This window comes from Macrobrachium nipponense, chromosome 15, assembly GCF_015104395.2.
Source record: "Macrobrachium nipponense isolate FS-2020 chromosome 15, ASM1510439v2, whole genome shotgun sequence".
Classification (NCBI taxonomy): Eukaryota; Metazoa; Arthropoda; class Malacostraca; order Decapoda; family Palaemonidae; genus Macrobrachium; species Macrobrachium nipponense.
In genome coordinates, this window is record NC_087208.1 from 8,265,274 (window position 1) to 8,284,851 (window position 19,578).

Here is a 19,578-nt window from a genome sequence, read left to right on the forward strand (position 1 = left end):
TTTAACTGGGCCATATAAATAAGGTAATGAGAGACACTTTACAGTTAATTTACACAACAATTATTTTTTATCTTTAAGAATTTGTTTCATAGAGATATGAAAATTTTTTATTGCATGGTCCAACGGATTTTTTGTGAGTTTTTTCTAGTAAAGCATGCATGCGTGCTATGAAGTCAATTTTGTCCAGAACTGCTAAACTATTGGATTTATTGGCCTTAGTAATGTGTAAGCTAGCATCATTCTCCAATTCTTTTAAACGTTTTGTAGCGAGCGGGGAAATGATTTCCATGACAGGTATACGTAATGCTATATGTCATGCCTTTGATAATGTCTAAATGGCTTTGTGGTAGGTCACAGTATTTTTCAAACTTATATAAAGATGTCGCTATTCATAAAGCTGAAGGTTTGTTACAAATCAAGAAAGACAAACCAAAGCTTAATGCACGCACTGCATTTTCAATTATTTGTTTTCTTGATAAATTACTACACAATCACTTCTAGCATTATTGGTCCACTCACTGCTGTCGACAAGGTTTAATTTTCTATCCAGTTTTCTAATCAACCTGTCAGTGGTTCTGCGAAGTTTTCCATATATTTCTTGCCTTAATGTGTGTTTCCAATCAGCGGGAATCAAGTAGATAAAAGTACGTCGGGGTTTTTCCAATTCTTTTAATTTCTCCTAACTTTACACAATAGGATTACAATCTTCGAGAACTCGATGGAGAGTAAGTACAATGACTGCCCATATTTGTTTCCTGGTAGTAGGTGGGGACGTTGGGTAGCCTTACGGATACCTCTACATTAGCAGTTACAGGAGCGAGAAGGCCTTTGCCAACTTCAAATCGAGATATTGAATAGTTGCCTTTCCAAACTCACTCTTTTCAAGGTTGACTGTTAATCCCGCTTCCCGTTGTTTCTTGAACACTCTTGTTAGAATCTTCAGATGTTCTTCCCATGGGGTAGAGTAAATGACTATGTCATCAAGGTATACACCTACTCCTTCTATATATCCTAGCAGTTGATTCATCACTCGTTAGAATGTTGCAGGTGCATTCATCAGGCGAAACGGCAGAACAATATACCGATACAGTTCAAAAGGAGTAATAAAAGCTGACAGCAACTTCGCATACTCGTCCAAGGGAATTTGATAATATCCTTTCAACAAGTCATCTTGGAAACAACCTTGGCTTGCCCAATATAATCAAGTAACTGATCTATAAGTGGCAAGGGAAAATTGTCAGCTACACTGATGGAATTCAGTTTCCTATAATCAGTACACAGGAATGAGCCATCTGGTTCTTCACTAACACACATGGAGAACTATAATGACTTGAACTAGGTTCTGCTATTCCATGTTGCAACAAGTATTCAACTTCTTTCTTCAAAACATCCTGCAATAGTAAATTCAGGAACGTACAGTGAAGTGCTTTACTGAATTCTTGGTTCGGTGGTTCGCGCCCATGAGCCGACGAATTTCTTATCGACTAGAAAATTCCCCTTCGGTTAACATATATGAAATTATATTAATTCCGAGGTAGAGCGAATTAGATATTAAAGGGCATTTGTAGCTTAATGCGTATATATGAGTCACGGTGATATGATAAGTCTTGCTTGCTACGTCAAGGTAATTCTCGTAATATACCTGGATGGAATGACTTGGTTAAAGATCTGTATACTTACTCACGAGAAATGTTTTTCCTGTGGAGGCAAAATGGTAGCCCGAGGAAAGGACACTGCATTACTAATGAGACAGGCAAGAGCGCAGTTCAAACTTGTTCTTAAACACTGCAGATTAAATGAAAAACAACTAATGTCTAGAAACTTAGAATCCGGTGATTATCCTCGTCTTTGGAAAGATATCCAGTCCTTAAATCCCAAAACTAAAAAGCTATCACAGACAGTAGGGGAAGAAGTCAGAGACGAGGCAAGTATGTGGGGCGATCGCTTCCAATATCCTGATTTGCATAAACGATCAAGACTCCAGAAGGGATGTAGATAACCTCCATACTGATAACATTCAATTTCATTTTGCAGATTGTATTACGCTAGGTGACATCAGCGATCCCATTAACAACACTACCTAATAAACTGCCCGGCTGTGATGGTCTTCCTGCAGAGGCTTTCAAATTCTGCCATTCGATCATTTATATTTTGCTAGCTGCGCTATTCAATGCGTGCACAATTCACCAGTTTATTCCAGACTCCCTAGTCTTAGTTCACTTGGTTCATTTGATACCATTAATCAAAAACAAGTTAAAGGATGCAGCTGACCCTGGCAACTACCGACCGATTGCAATCACAACGATCGCGTCGAAGATACTTGAGTCGGTTCTTCTAGTGAGACTTCTCCCCTTTCTACACACCACTGACAACCAGTTCGGATTTAAAGTAAACCACTCAACCGACACCTGTATCTACCTACTGGAAGAATTGCTGAACTATTACCTATCATCAGCCTCTGCTGTTTTCCTTTGTTTTGTGGATGTGAGAAAAGCATTTACCATAATAAACTACCTGAAGCTGCATAAAAGAGGCACACCTCTAAATTTAATTGGCATTTTATATTGCTGGTTCTCCACACAGCAATTCTTTTTCAAATGGGATAACGCACTGTCGTACACCTTCGGGTCCCTCGGGCTTTGGCAAGGGGGCATTCTATCTCCATGCCTGTTTAATACCTACACAGATGCCTTGAATGTCAAACCGAACTCACTCCCACTCGGATGCACTGTCAATGGAAAAACTATAAACAACCTCTGTTACGCCGACGATACGGTTCTGATTTCCCCATCAGTGCAAGGTCTCCAACGACTCATCGACACTTGCCGCCAATACTCAGAGGAATTTGATATCCTATACAACGAAACCAATACCCAGTGCATGTCGCTGCTCCCGAAATTGCTTAAGCATATTGCAGAACCACAAATTTTCTTCGGAAATCATCGGCTGGAATTCGTGCACAAATTTCCGTATTTGGGTCACATTATTACGGACGACCTAAAAGATACGGCAGACGTTGAAGAGAGGGGTCGTAAACTATGTGCAAATGGCAACATGATTGCGAGGAGGTTTGCCTTCTGTCACAGAGACGTGAAACTGCTGCGCTTCCGGTTGTATTAGTTCCTCGTTGAACGAGTGATTTCCGCGCTCGGCTACCAATCCAGTGGTTCGAAGTTCGATTCTCGGCTCGGACGATGCAGAATCAGAGGAATTTATTTCTGGTGATAGTAATTCGCTTCTCGATATAATATGGTTCGGATCCCACAATAAGCTGTAGGTCCCGTTGCTAGGTGACCAATTGGTTCCTAGCCACTTACAGATATCTAATCCTTCGGGCCAGCCCTAGGAGAGCTGTTGATCAGCTCAGTGGTTTGGTAAAACTAAGATATATGATCACATCCGCCCGTATTGTTACAGTATATATGGGTGTTCCCCCTTCTGGACGAACTATACTCGAGAGACCATGAGACGTATCAGTGTTGAGCACAATGGCATTTTGAGATGCCTAACAAACACTCCTCGCCACCACTCCCCCCACACAGATGTTCACAGAAAACTGCCCGGACAACTTAAAAATCATTGTAAGGCAAACAATGTCCAGTCTGATAACCCGAGTGAGAAGCAGCAGCAATTCGCTCATATAAAGCATCCTAAGGAGTGAAGTAAGAAGAAGATCTAAATTGTGGGAAAGATGGGAAAATGAAGCGTTTGTTCCCTAAAGGACTTAATCTCTGTATTGGCAAGGTGTCATCTGCAGAATCTGTCGTTATTATTATATTTATTGCTGATATTTTACTTTTTATTATTATTGTGAGTACTATCAAGTTAAAGTTTTTCTACATTCAATTTTCGTATTAAGCCCTCCAGACCAGACTAATGTAACCATCTAAAGTCTCTAGCTGAAAATTAAGCTATATATTCGTAATCTGTGAACTAACTATGATAACTCTCAATACATTTTTTTCTCTCCAATATTAATACTGTTATTAACAGTATTATGATCACTATCTTTTATACTACCTCAGCTATTGTATGGATAGTGCCGTTTATTCATTTTTTTATCATGTTGCCTCATGTACCTAGATTGCGTATGTTACTGTCTGTATTTTGTATATTCCATGTATATGGCCCTGAGCTGAAATAAAGGATATTGTTATTATTATTATTATTATTATTATTATTATTATTATTATTATTATTATTATTATTATTATTATTATTATTATTATTATTTGGCTAAGTGCTACAGAGGCACTGCAAAATTATCAAGGTCGAGGTGGGTTGATGCGGACTGTAAAACAACGAATACCTGAACGCGACAGGGATTTGTAGGTGAGAGGCGGCTTTAACTTATTCCTCCATGATAACCTTGTGGGTAAAAGCGGGTCACTGTACGTCTTGAATTCTTGGGTCGGTGGTTCGCGCCCATGAGCCGACGAATTTGTTATCAACTCAAAAATTCTTCTTCGGTTAACATGTATAAAAATAAATCAATTCCGTGGTAGAGCTAATTAGTTACCATATACGTATATGTATAAGCTTTCAAAATATCTAACAAATTTATTGTCACCAGTCCTAGGAACTATCTATGGTACAGCGAAGAACTCTTGTAAGCATACTGACAGTATGCATGTATAATTGGGAAGGGCGTGTAAACTGACATTTACAAAATTTATTCAAGTTAAGGTGGAAGATCTATGTATGAAAATGCGACAGACTGCTGATCATAAGTATTTTTTTCCCCCTTTATTTAAATCCGTTAAGAAATAAGGCCGCTATTGCATTTTTTCTGCAGCTATCAATGCAAGCGTCATGATTTTCATGCTGTCCAGCGCACCCACTACCAGAGGCACTAGTGTCTATTTACCAAATGGCGGCATATGCACAACCAATGATGAAGCAGAGTGATGTTGCTCCTACGAGTGTGTATGGCTCTGCATTAGCAGACGAGGGACATTTTTGTCCAGACAGTTGTTTTGTTTTAGAAGTATTTTTTCCACAAATAGAAACTGTATGTTTCTCGACCATTCCCAATGGGATGGGTAAGTGCTGATTGCAATAACCAGCAACTCGTCTCTTTTCTTCCACGGCTGTTGAAACGCTTCCCTCCACACACACCAAGACCCTTCCTCCGACTCGCATGTCCGAAGCCAGTGGCTGAGAGAGAGAGAGAGAGAGAGAGAGAGAGAGAGAGAGAGAGATGCCCTTGCACAATTTTCCAAAAAGTTTGTACTAGACTAGCACTAAATGGTGCTGCTGCTGCGGCTTATGTTGTATGTACGTAAATTAGGGAAACAGAAGAAAAATAAACAAGTGGGCGAATCCGTAGTTAACGGAAAGAGGTGAAATATCTCACAAGGCTTAAGTTAATGAAATAAAGGTCAGGCTAGACCAGGATTCTGGTTCCATTAGCCGAGATTTCTCTCATCAAAAAGCATAAATTGTACATGGAATATTTTACTTTATTTACTCATGACAAAACACGATAACAAACTTGCACATTCAAAGCACATCAAGCTTAGATCGTGGAGCTGGACAGATGATGTCAATAGGTTTATTCTCCTTTAGAGAGAGAGAGAGAGAGAGAGAGAGAGATAGAGAGAGAGAGAGAGAGAGAGAAGAGAGAGAGAGAGAGAGAGAGGAAAATAAAATCAAAAGATCTGTTTAGAGTGGCATCGATTGTTCTACAGAATGATACAGAAGGAAGTTGTAAACAGCAATACAGTCCCATCAGTGAAGGGATATAATCATGACCGCTTAATATTTAGAAAGACGTTATAAAAACGAGTCTTCATTATACGAAAATTATTATTGAGATTGCACATTGCACCATGGCAGTATTCTGGGCCGTTATAGTAAGAAACACAATTTTGTGGTATGAACGCTAAGTGCATGTTATGCCACCAGTGAACTCAGAAACTTATTTGCAAAATTGACTTTGAGCCCCGACTGCACTGAACTAGAACAAGCGATTTCGAGAGGAAGGGTGAGGTGGAAGCCGGCAGTCCTGCTGGCTGCCCTTTGTGGAAGAGGGAAGCTCCTCAATCGTTTCTAGAAAGCGAAAGAAAGCACTCAAGTAATGAGTGATGGACTGGGCAGCCGTTAGCAAGCTACTCCTGAGCCTTTGAACAGGAAACCAGACGGAGTTACTGATGCTGTGAAAGGTGAAAGTTTTCTTCTGGGGCTCAATCCTGATTCAGAAATAAAGAATGAATGTGGCTGCGACTGTTCTCTTGCTTTTTCTAGAGCCAACCAATTGTATGTCGTAGAGCATATAATACATAATATTTCAATGAATGATACAGCGGATATTTTTCAAACTGGGCCACCAGATGATTCCCTTGCACATGATCTATTGTTTACATAAAACAAATAAATGTTTGGCTTTAATGTTTCGTGGCCAAGGTCATCAACATGAAGTGCGCGCGCTGAAGACATCAAAGGTTCTTGTCAACAGTAGTACTAATAAGATGAAAATGCCTCGGCCGAAAGTCAACGACAAAGACTGATCTTAGCTTAAAGCCCGATACTACTTATTTGGATGAAAATTATTTATCTGTAGAAATGCACACAACTAAATCAGAGTAGTCTTTTAGTTCTCAAATATGGGCATTCGGCCTCTAGTTTATAGGTACATTAATTTTACATTTAAAAGTAATCTTAGTCGTAAAATTTAGGTCTGATATTTGAATTGTAAAATCAATGCATATCCTCGAATATTTACGGTTTGGTTTATTGCAGGTTCTCTTCGTCGGGCCAGTCACCCAATGTCGAGTTTCTTGCAAGAATCATAATAAGGAGATTCAGTAACACAGGTTGAAATCTCTCTCTCTCTCTCTCTCTCTCTCTCTCTCTCTCTCTCTCTCTCTCTCTCTCTCTCTCTCACATACACACACACACGGGGCGCTCGAGCAAGCACACATAAAAAAAACACAAGATTGATTTGCATTTTCATTATGGTCAAAAGATTAATTTTGAAAAATTTGATGTGCATTGAACATCACTATGATATAATGTCAACTTGTTCGCGTCAAATAAATGGCCTCTGAACAAGCTGGAGTGTTCTGTATGACAATGGCAGTAATCAAGATTTTGAACTGACCGCTTTGACTTCTTCCTTGGCTCTGTCCGACAGGGTCGCGTTTGCATATCCATTGAAAGGTCTCTAGCAGCACTGCTCACTCACTGTGCAACTGTAACTGTGCATGACACAATGCTTGCGTTTCTGCCTCACACCAGCTCATTGGTGTACGTCAACTGAGCAGCAGAAACTTTAGCTCCACCCACATTCCTCTGATGTCACGGGCTGCCTTTTAGCGCTTGCTTATCGTCACTCAAGCCAGGTTTGATCGACAACATCGAAATTTTGTTTGCATTTCAAGTTTAGACAACGACTTGCCTGTTACTAAACGACCTTCATTTCATTTTTCTGATGCAAAGTTATTGTAGTACAACTTTTAGAGTATGTGGCTTAATTAATCAATTAACTGAAGTTGAGCACATTTCCTCCTCTACATCGTCCCAATCTGGATGTATCCCAGCTGAGGAGAAGTTTTATTCATTCATTGCTCACTAGACACTAATAAGGAGACCTTACCGGAAGATCTACAGTGAAAGAAATAAAACATATTTTTAGTCATTGGCACCATTACTGAAAACATGATGTGTCCTTTCACTTGAAAAGGGTGCAGCCTCGGTGGAAGGCTGAGGGATGAGGATTCGGGCGCCGCTTGTCCCTCCGGAACTTTTGCTGAGGAAAAGCCCTGATGGCAATCATTCTTCAAGTGAATCGGTGCAGCTGATGCGTCGCGTGAGTATAATCAGCGCGAGATGCAGAGATGGGCGACCGGGTTTTAGCCCTGCAATGTTTTTGAAAGTGTCAGGAGCACATTCATGCGAAGCTTCTTGTTACCTCGTCCCTCCCCTCCCAACATCCCCACTAACGCACATGACTTGAATTTGCCAACATTATAACGCACGCAGCCTTTAATTGGCTTCATAGCGCTATTGTAGAGGCTGTTCCCATCCTCCTCTCGCGCTTCTTTCTCTCGGGGCTTTGGACAGACACGGCAATTTCATTAGAGTACACATATATACGCAAACACACATACACATACATATATATATATATATATATATATATATATATATACAAATAAATAATATATATATATATATATATATATATATATATATATATATATATATATATATATAAAGGTTTTTGCCACGAAGGAAAAAATGAAAAAGCTAGATAGCCGAGTACTTTCGGTCCTGTTCAGACCCTTTACTAAGGCAAAGTGATTTTACAGTGGAAAACACAGTCAAATGAAGGCTTAATATCCAAACTGACACTACAAGATTAGCAATAAGGGCGATTTCACTCTACAGAAACGAGGAAACGCCTGAGGGTAGCCACACCTTGGAGGATACACGCAGTAAACAGGTTATTCTTCCAGAAAACAGTACATTTTGAAAAAACAAGGAAGCATATACAATTTAATATCATGAAATTTACACAAATTTTCCCAAAAAATTATTATTAATGAAAAGACGAAAGAAAATATAAATATATATATCGAGCAAGAGAAAGAGTGAGAGAGAATATCGAACCACGAGAGAGAGAGGAGAGAGAGAGAGAGAGAGAGAGAGAGAGAGAGAAATAATAACTATATACATGTGGGACTAATTTATTAGTAGTTCATTTATTTATACATAGCATCACGTTTTATATACTTCGTGATCAAGTTATTCATATATATATATATATATATATATATATATATATATATATATATATATATATATATATATGTGTGTGTGTGTGTGTGTGTGTGTGTGTGTGTGTACACAAATTGCGAGTATCCACTTTGGATCCTCTCTTCTTTTCTTTTCTTTTCTTTAGCCAAACGTAAATTTTCGGGGAATAATTTCGGACTATAATTTAACGTGAAATTCAAATTGTGAAAAGGAAAAGCGAGGCGCAGAGTAACCGGTTGACTGTTATATTCTGTCTGACCCAAGTGAGAATATTTTGAATTAGCAGTTTTCTCCTTTTGTATTCCTACACTAAACGAAGATGGAAAACATTTAATGGCTTTCACCGCTAGATAGTTTCTGAAGGGTCACCCATACTTGTGGGACTTGCGCCCCTTTTTCTATTTTGATATAGTCCCAAACTAATTTAGCAAACAGCCTTTAAATCGAGAACTTCCTGTCAAGTCTCGAAAATTCACACGTCTCGCTGGCTTATCTCCAACCTTCTACCTGACCTCGTCCAGTTTTGACCTGACCTACGTATACCTACATCCTTGCTGTCGGACCCTCACGCCCCCGACTCAACCTCCTCTCACCCGCATAACCCTCATCTCTCTCGACCCCAGGCTATTTCTGTTGTTCTTGTTATTTTGGCATCTCTCTACCGGCGTTCAAACGAATCGCCCCCTCAAGGAACTCGGTCATGGTTTTGAGAACAACAATATCCAGTTCGGACAAGATGACACCAGTCATCAGACTTATGTATACAGTAGAATATGGTCTGGGTGTGTGAGGCAACTAACATTTCGTTCGTAGACGCAGGCGTGTTAGTTTTCCCTGGCGGCAAATATCATCTTGCTTGCCTCGTTGGTTTTTGGAATCGCCATCCCTCTCTACTGAGACAAAGAGAAGCTTCCAAGGATGAAACTGCAAATGTGAAGAAGCTCATGGCAAGAGCTTTCGTAGAACTACTCACGCATGTTGAAAATCAGATAGAAGAGGGTAAATTCTACTTCAAGCTTGCTTCATTAAGACACCTCTATGAGAAACATTTTGTAGAATTTGGTATTACCAGTAAGATCAACAAAGGACGTTTCTAGGAACAAGTTTTGAATTACTTCCCCTACCCCCAGAGCAGAGTGATGGGAAACAAGTGATACTTGTGTTTGAACAAGGAATGCAGCAAATGCTGGGGCAGGAATTCACACCAGAGTATGAAAGAGATGCTTTGATTTTGCCAAAGGCTTCAAGGATAGTATGAAATGAAATCTTCAGCTCAAGAGTGTTCAATTTTAATTGTGCCTTCCCCAGTGACTGTCAGAAGGCTGTCCCAACCCAACTCAAATCTCTGATAACCATGTTAATGCAAGGAATTGATCTAAAGGACCAGGGGATCACAGATTCACAAGTCATTCTTTATCCCTGCAAGACCAACAATCTTGAACAGAATGCCCCAAGTGACCCCACAAGTATCTAAGGTAACAAGATCATGTCATTCTTCAGAGTGTGAACCACCCCTTCCATTGCACATTGGCCTAAATATACACACACAGTCAAGGTCAAAACAAAACTGGTGAAAAAGATGTATGAACTTGGCATCATTGTCAGCTATGAGAGAATTCTGCAAGTAGAGAATGAAATCGCCACTGCTATCTGTGAGAATATGAAGATGAAAGGAATTGTATGCCCTGTTCAGCTCCGCCATGGTCTCTTCACTCTGGGGCCTTTAGACAACATTGATTACAACCCCTCAAGCACAGCTGCCGTGGGTTCTTTTCATGGAACAGGCATCAGCCTCTTCCAGTCACCAACTGCATCAAACCGGGGTCAGATCCAGTACGGAATAAGATTGATGTCAGAAGGGGGAAAGGCACACCAGCTGCCACACAGTGGAATGCCAGCTACGCCACTGTCTTTCACCGGAAAATTAACATTTATTGACAGCTAGTAATTTCAACACTGTGGGATGTACTCGCCCGCAGACACAGGCTGAGAGAAAAATTCTGGAGGAAGCAAACGTAGGATTGCCAACCCTCTCGGATTCGCCAGGATTCTCCCATAGTCCTGTATAGTCTCCCGTTACATGAAATACCTTCAAAACCTCCAGGATTTCTAGAAAAATACTGTTTTAAGTAAAATAGAATTCCCATATTTTTTAAGAAATTGTCAGCAGTGGGCCAAAGAAAATGTAGCTAAGTGTGTGTATATATATATATATATATATATATATATATATATATATATATATATATATATATATATATATATATATATATATATATATATATATATATATATTTATATTATATATATATATATATATGTATATATATATACATTTGTTTCATTCTCCTCACTGTATTGTTTCTAAGTTAAAACAACTTTGTTTCATTTAATGATGAAAAACTCGGCACCTTATTTTCAAATGGATTATAGCTTTTGCAAATATAGCATTCAGATAAATTATATATTTTTTCATAAGTAATATGTTAAGTATTTGTATAATAATAATAATAATAATAATAATAATAATAATAATAATAATAATATAATAATAATAATAATAATCATGGCTACTACTCTTCGTAGTAGCCATGATTCCATGACATAAAGTACTGCAGGAGATGGATGCCGGGTACCAACTCAAGAAAGAGGCCAACAGAATTAACCATCTGATGTTCATGAACGACATCAAGCTGTATACTAAGAGCATCAAGGAAATAGATACCCTAATCCAGACTGTAAGGATTGTATCTGGGGGCATCAGGATGGAGTTTGGAATAGAAAAATGTGCCTTAGTCAACATACAAAGGCCAAAGTAACAAGGACTGAAGGGATAAAGCTACCAGATGGGAGCAACATCAAACACATAGATGATACGGGATACAAATACCTGGGAATAATTGAAGGAGGGGATATAAAACACCAAGAGATGAAGGACACGACCAGGAAAGAATATATGCAGAGACTCAAGGCGATACTCAATGTCAAACTCAACGCTGGAAATATGATAAAAGCCATAAAACACATGGGCAGTGCCAGTAATCAGATACAGCGCAGGAATAGTGGAATGGATAAAGGCAGAACTCCGTAGCATAGACCAGAAAACTAGGAAACATAACAATACACAAAGCACTACACCCAAGAGAAAACCAGTGAAGACGAGTGGCTCAAGAGTGCATGGGAAGAAGGACTGATAAAAGTAGATGAAGACCCAGAAATATACAGATAGGAAAATGACAAACAGAACAGAGGACTGGCATAACAAACCACTGCACGGACAATACATGAGACAGACTAAAGAACTAGCCAGCGATGACACATGGTAATGGCTACAGAGGGGAGAGCTCAAGAAGGAAACTGAAGGAATGATAACAGCGGCACAAGATCAGGCCCTAAGAACCAGATATGTTCAAAGAACGATAGACGGAAATAACATCTCACCCATATGTAGGAAGTGCTATATGAAAAATGAAACCATAAACCACATTGCAAGCGAATGTCCGGCACTTGCACAGAACCAGTACAAAATAGGCATGATTCAGTTGCAAAAGCCCTCCACTGGAGCCTGTGCAAGAAACATCAGCTACCTGCAGTAATAAGTGGTACGAGCACCAACCTGATGGAGTGATAGAAAACGATCAGGCAAAGATCCTCTGGGACTATGGTATCAGAACAGATAGGGTGATACGTGCAAATAGACCAGACGTGACGTTGATTGACAAAATCAAGAAGAAAGTATCACACATTGATGTCGCAATACCATGGGACACAGAGTTGAAGAGAAAGAGAGGGAAAAAATTAATAAGTATCAAGACCTGAAAATAGAAATAAGAAGGATATGGGATATGCCAGTGGAAATTGTACCCATAATCATAGGAACACTAGGCACGATCCCAAGATCCCTGAAAAAGGAATCTAGAAAAACTAGATGCTGAAGTAGCTCCAGGACTCATGCAGAAGAGTGTGATCATAGAAACGGCGCACATAGTAAGAAAAGTGATGGACTCCTAAGGAGGCAGGATGCAACCTGGAACCCCACACTATAAATACCACCCAGTCGAATTGGAGGACTGTGATAGAGCAAAAAAAAATCATAAAAATAATAATAATAATGATAATAATATCCTTTAATTCAGCTCAAGGCCATATTCATGGAATATACAAAATACAGACAGTAACATACACAATCTAGATACATGAGATAACATGATAAAAAGTGAATAAACGGCAATATTCATACAATTGCTGAAATAGTATAAAAGATAGTAATCATAATAATGGTTTTCTTGGAGAGAAAAAATGCATCGAGAGTTATGATAGTTAGTAAACAGATTATATATAATAATAGTAATAATATAGGAGAGAAAAAAAATGCATTGAGAGTTATAATAGGTAGTGCACAGATTATATACAACCTTAAATTCGATCCAGAGAGAGACCCGGGTTTTCTACAGCTGCATCTTTCTGATGGAGAATGACTCAGGGGTTTTGAGACCGGTCATAGACCTCTCTCCCCTGAAAACATTTAATTCACCAGACTCAGTTCACGATGGAGTCAGCACGCTCGGTGTTCATCTCCGTCAGGGATAATGACTTCATGCTGATGGTGAATCTGAGGGATGAGTATTTCCAAATACCCATCCATCACTCGTCTCAGAAGTACCTTTGCTTTATCCTCGGGGAGACAGTGTTCCAGTCCAAAGTACTTTGCTTCGTACTCTCAACCATTCCCCAGGTGTTCACAAGAGTGTTCACCCTTGTCTCAACTTGGGCCCATTCGCAGGGGATACATCTGTTAAGGTACCTCAATAATTGACTGATCCTAGTGAGTTCCCACTCACAGTTGCTTCAGGACAGGGCTCGACTTCTTGAGTTTTGCCGCACCGTTGTGATTGCAATAAACTTGGAGAAATTGGATCTCATTCCAAAGCAGAGGATAAAATACCTGGGCATGCTGATCGATACAGTGGCAGCGACGAAAATCTTCCCACCAGACTTGCACATCAGCAAGTTCAGGAATGCAGTGCAACTGTGCTCTCTGCAATGGAGAATGAGAGAATACTGGTCCCAGTGTCGAGATCCATAATCCTTCCTCGCTCCCCATAACTTCACCAGTTGACAATGGAGGTACACGAGTGGGCGGTGGTTCACTCAGTGGTATTGTAAGCCAGATACATTCCAGGCAGGAGGTATGTAGTGGCAGACAAACTAAGCCACCAAAGTCAGGTGATATGGACGGAGTGGTCTCTATACCAGGATGTAGTGGAGTTGTTTACTTTGTGGGAGCAACAGTTCTGCTCAGTCGTGCCAGACCCATGAGCAGCTGCACAAGATGCATTCCAACATCCGTGGGACAACCTCGACATTTACACCTTCGCTCTGTTCTGTCTGATTCACAAAGAAATCAGCAGGGCACTGACCACCCCAAACCTAAGAATGATTCTGACAGCCCTAAGTGGCCCCAGGCCACTTGGTATCCAAACCTACTGGCCCTTCTCACCGAGACATCGAGAGAGCTGCCCCATTGGCACAACCTTCTGTCTTAACCACACATAAAACTGTATCATCACACCATACAGACCCTGGTGCTACACACCTGGAAGTTATCCACTGTCTCTTGCAAGCAAAATGCTTTTCATGTCACTCTGAAACAGAGATGCCATGGAAATATTCTTGGCAGATACCGCTGCGTATGGTGCAGTGAAGCGTTTTCAAGCAGAAAATGGTACTTAATTTACTTCAAGTAATTTTAGATCCCTCATAGCAAGAAATAAAATTAAACAAGAATTTTCTGCTTCTTATTCCCCTCACCAAAATGATAGGGCAGAAAGATCATGGAGAACCTTGTTCGAAATGGCAAAGTGCTTACTTATAGATGCTGGACTACCGAAGTAATTTTGGATGATTTTTATGGGCTGCTGAAAAGCAAAAGCCCGTGCCAGCACAAGGGTGGCTTAATCTTACTACTACGATTTTGGATGTCAGACTACACAAGAAACAGATGCTTCAACAACATGACAGGGAAGACTCCTTATGAGACACTAATTGGGAGAAAGCCTAACTTCAGTGATATACATTCGTTCGGTGCTACATGTTACACTTCCAGACGACATGGAAACAAGTTAAATGCTAGCAGTAGCGGATTTAAAGGGAGCGGGGCGGGGGGTCACCTGGTCACGTGTCCCCCTCAATGGATAAATTAATGTGTAAATCTTAAAGCTATAATGAAAACTTGATAATGTGTATCCACTGGACTTAAGCAAAATATTGATAAAAACACTGAAACAAAATTATATAATTTGGTTTTTTTTACATGTATTCAACGCTTGTATTTGCCAAATAAACTTTCTCTGCTACTTCTTTATAAGCTACAGGTGTCAGAAATAATGTAACAATCTTAAGATATAATCTTTCTCTCTCTCTCTCTCTCTCTCTCCCCCCACCACCCCCAACACACACACACAACACACACATTGGTAGAAACAACTTCTTGTTAAATAGCCATCACGGTTTCAGACAAAACAGATCCTGCCAATCAAACCTCTTGGAGTTTTTTCATAACATGCTTAGTATTTACGACAGTAGTAGAGCAATAGATATACTCTACTTAGATTTTCAAAAGGCCTTTGACAAAGTTCCACACAAGAAGCTAATGACAAAGTTAGAGCTTTAGGAAATGTAGGATAAACCACAGACTGGATCGAAGACTGGCTGACTAACAGAAAAAGAGAGTCGTAATATATAGTGAATAATCAGAATGGGCAGGTGTGACAAGAGTAATTCCTCAGGGTTCTGGCTAGCTCTTGTTTTTTATTAACATTAATGACATTGATGTTGGATTAACTAGCAAGATAGCCAAATTTGCAGATAACACCAAACTAGGTGTAAATGCAACAGACACAGATACAGTGGAAAGTTTAAGAAATGATCTAAGGAGAATAGGAGAGTGGTAAAAAACATGGCAAATGCCTTTTAACCTGGATTAGGAACAAACAATCCTCATGCCAACTACATGCTGATTAGGAATGACATAGATAGTGTAGAACAACAAGAAGACCTTGGAATTATTACCAAGGTCTTAAAATCCACAAAACAATGCATAAAAGATGAAAAGAAAGCACAGAAACTAGTGGAATACATAAAGAGGCAGTTCAGATACAGAAATAAGGGAACCTTACACATCAATAGTTAGACCACACCTTGAATATGCAGTACATTTTAGATCATAACACTAAGAAAGGACATAAATAGACTAGAAGGAGTACAAATAAGAGCCAGAAAGTTTATTCTATCCATCAGGCAAATAGGTAACAAAAGACGACTAGAGAGCTTGAACATGTATGACCTAGACAAATGCGAGGACAACATTCAAAATATTGAAAGCTAGTAAAAGCAGGCAGGAACCTCTTCACATTAACAGATAACCAGACAAGAAATAATAGATGGAAACTAGAACTGAAGAGATACAACACATCGCATTATGGGAACTTCTTCACATACAAGATATGTGACAAATGGAATAAACTTCCACCAGAAGTTGTAACCAGCATCAGTGTACAATAGTTCAAAAGAAAGCTAGACAAAATCATTAGAATGAATTATAAAACCTGTTCAAAAAAATAAGTGCTCATGGTGTCTCCTTGGATGGACTAAGTCTTTGAAACATCTTAATCCTTGTAACTCCTTGTAGTTCAAAACATACAATATATATTTGCATATGATGTAAATAATATATATATATATATATATATATATATATATATATATATATATATGTGTGTGTGTGTGTGTGTGTGTGTGTGTGTGTGTACATATATGAATAATATATATATATATATATATATATATATATATATATATATATATATATATATATATATATCGAGTTCCGCCAACTGGATGCTAGAATTATTAAAGGAGTATTTTTAGTGTATCTGCCCGATGAAAATGCAGTATAAAAGGAGTAATGTGTGAAATTTACCAAGAATAGGAGACAATATAGGACTAGAATACATTGTGAGGGTGAAGATTCAATGAGACCACAGACGCCAGAGGAGGAAGAAGAGCCAGATATGAAAGAAAATAACGAGCGATCAACCATGTTCGAGGAAAATGGAATCGACCATGAGAACACAAATAGCCAAGAAGCAACAAGATATCCAAAGAGAAATAGGAAGCCCCCTGGCTGCCTAAATGATTATGTGACGGATGGTGGCGACATAGTAGATCTTGTGGACACGGCAAGCTGCTCTGTCCTCTACTGCTATAAAGTAAATTGATGTTCCAACCACATTTGCTGAGGCTATATCATCCCCAGATTCTGGAAATTGGAGGATGGCAATGATTATATAAAGAAACGGACGCTCTAGAATAAAATGACGCATATGAACTGTAACCACCTTCAAAAATAGGTTAGTGATGGTTGGAAGGTGGGGTTATACCAAGAAGACAGGCCTTGATAGCTCCATGAAATGCAAAGCAAGCTATGTAGCTAAAGGATTTTCCCAAGTAAGAGGTGTAGACTTTAATAAAACATTTTCACCCACTTTAAAGTTCACTTCAATGAGGATGTTGATGCAGGTTGCAGTACAGAAAGGCATGTTAGTACATCAGATGGATGACAAAACTGCATATCTTAATGCAGATATTGATTGTGAAATTTTCTTAGAACAGCCAGAAGGTTTTGTAAAAACAAATAGTATAGGTGAGAAGCTTGTATGTAAATTGAAAAACTCACTACATGGTTTAAAATAAAGTGGTAGGAATTGGTACAGAGTGCAGTCACTTTCAGACCCATGTCTATGTTTAAAATCTTATGATGATTCTGTTGTGATTATTTTCTTTTTATTTATTTACTTTTTTTTCGTATAATCATAGCTGCAAGCAACAGTCAAGTATTAAACAGTATGAAAGCTCGTTTTGAGTAGTAAGTTTTAGATTCCTGGTTTCTCGGTAAGTAATTTATATTTCATAGTGATTGTGTGATGATAAACTAGAGAAAGTATTGGGTTCAAGGTACTTGATAGATTTAATATGAAAAACTGTACGCCTAAAGCAATACCATGTGATGCAGTTGTTAGTAGAGTTTGTGATGACAGATATTCTGCAGAATTAACAGATCCGAAGAAATATAGAGAAATGGTAGGTTTGATGAATGCTATGACTGGAACTAGACCAGAGCTGCGTTATGATGTAAAAAAATTTTTTTTTTTTTTTTTAGCTTATTTTGATTTACAAATACTTTTAAATGATAATAAGCTCTTGCTATACCCATTAACAGAGAAGAAAGAATGCATTCTTATAAGTATACCTATGTTGTTTATATCTCTCACCATAATGTTTTATCATCTAATCAGCATCAACAAAACAGTAGACCGATTCTCGATGGCAGAGCGCGATGATGGTTTAACGATTTTCTGAGTTTATTTTTAACAAATTATTAAATGTGATAAAAGCCAGATACATTTTTCAAAAACCGTTACGAATGAGATGCGCCTTTTAGCATCACTGGGAAAACTGAAATCAGGTATCACTGGGATAACTAAAATCAAGAGATTGCTTTTTGAATGCTTGGCTTCATTAGACTCACATAGGATAGGCAGTACATTGATAATACATAATATTTTCTTAAGAAAGAATATTTTTTTCGCAATATTTAATACATCAATATACTCATGGTTTCCATAAAATGCAGCCTGCATTAACAGAGTTCTCTAATGTTCTCCCTCCAGAATTTTGGAGAGCTACAGTAGCTTTGCCTCTCCCGCCCAAAGCACTATAGATCTAACCCAGGGGCGTCATTTTGGGGGGCAACTACCCCCAAGACTCAAGTTGCCCCTTGCCCCAAATCCTCATCTTGCCCCCTCACCCCCCAAGCCCCAAGAAGTAACAGCATGTTTTCTTTTTAAATGTGCAATCATAAATATATGAAATTTCTCGGCAATATTACGTTTCTTGATCCTTGTCTGTTTACTAGCTACCAGTGATGATGAGATAAACAAACAGTAGTGGGAGAGTAAGATTTTTGCTGAAATACCTTGCTCATGTGACTTAAAACAGTACATAAAATAGCTCAAAATAAAAAGAATATAAAAAAAACAGCTGATTAGGCTCCTTTCGCTCGCCAAACCGTCTCAGAAACCCCCTCCCCCCTCAACGCCCCGTCCAACAAAAATCTGAAATGACGCCCCTTGCTAACCCATAGATATAGAGGGAAGAGATTGGACAGACAAGTGACGATCGCGTGCATGTAAGGAGCCATTGACATGCTATGGTTCTGAAAAATGGTAGTGGAGCGACTACAGAGACCAACAGCAACAAAGCCACTTCTGGCACCCAGAAGATAGTGACATTTTCCCTTTCATGAAAATCTTTATGACTGTTGAAACAACCTCAAGTAAATGTTATTAGATCACAGTCAACTTGCAGTCAACTACTAGCCTGCTTCTTGAGCTAATAGAATAATAAATGTCGTAAGAAGCTTTTTATTAAAGCCTTCGGTTACTGCCTGACAATATAACCATAGTTAAGTTTCCCTACTACTAATACTACAGTGTACTACAAAGTATCATGAGACCTAGCACTGGGCCTGCTTTAATTGTAAGTGTTAATGAAGTATTGTAATGTTATTTACAATGTCATCGATAAGTTCTCAAACTTGCTTGTTGGCAGACGACTCACCTGAATTTGATCTGCCAGAACACATAAAGGTAGTAAGCTATTCTTCAATTTTGTCATTATTATTTTGACCTTATGCTTCAAATTGAAACTACATTATAGCTTTAAAAGTAAACTTTACTAACTAGCTAGCCTACAAGT

General features: G+C 38.9%; 1 protein-coding gene across 8 annotated transcripts in view; it reads right to left on the reverse strand.

Annotated features, from left to right (window-relative positions):
* LOC135226991 (uncharacterized) overlaps positions 1-19,578 on the reverse strand; it is a 159,838-nt gene that overhangs the window by 39,412 nt on the left and 100,848 nt on the right. Inside the window, exon 1 of one of the 8 annotated variants that reach the window (XM_064266706.1) lies at positions 7,103-7,261. The exons of the other annotated variants lie outside the window; for them this stretch is intronic. Within the exon in view, the coding sequence (XP_064122776.1) occupies positions 7,103-7,155 (53 nt within the window). The 5' untranslated portion in view covers positions 7,156-7,261. Of the gene's footprint in view, positions 1-7,102; positions 7,262-19,578 lie in introns of those variants that run through there. 8 annotated transcript variants of the gene reach the window in all.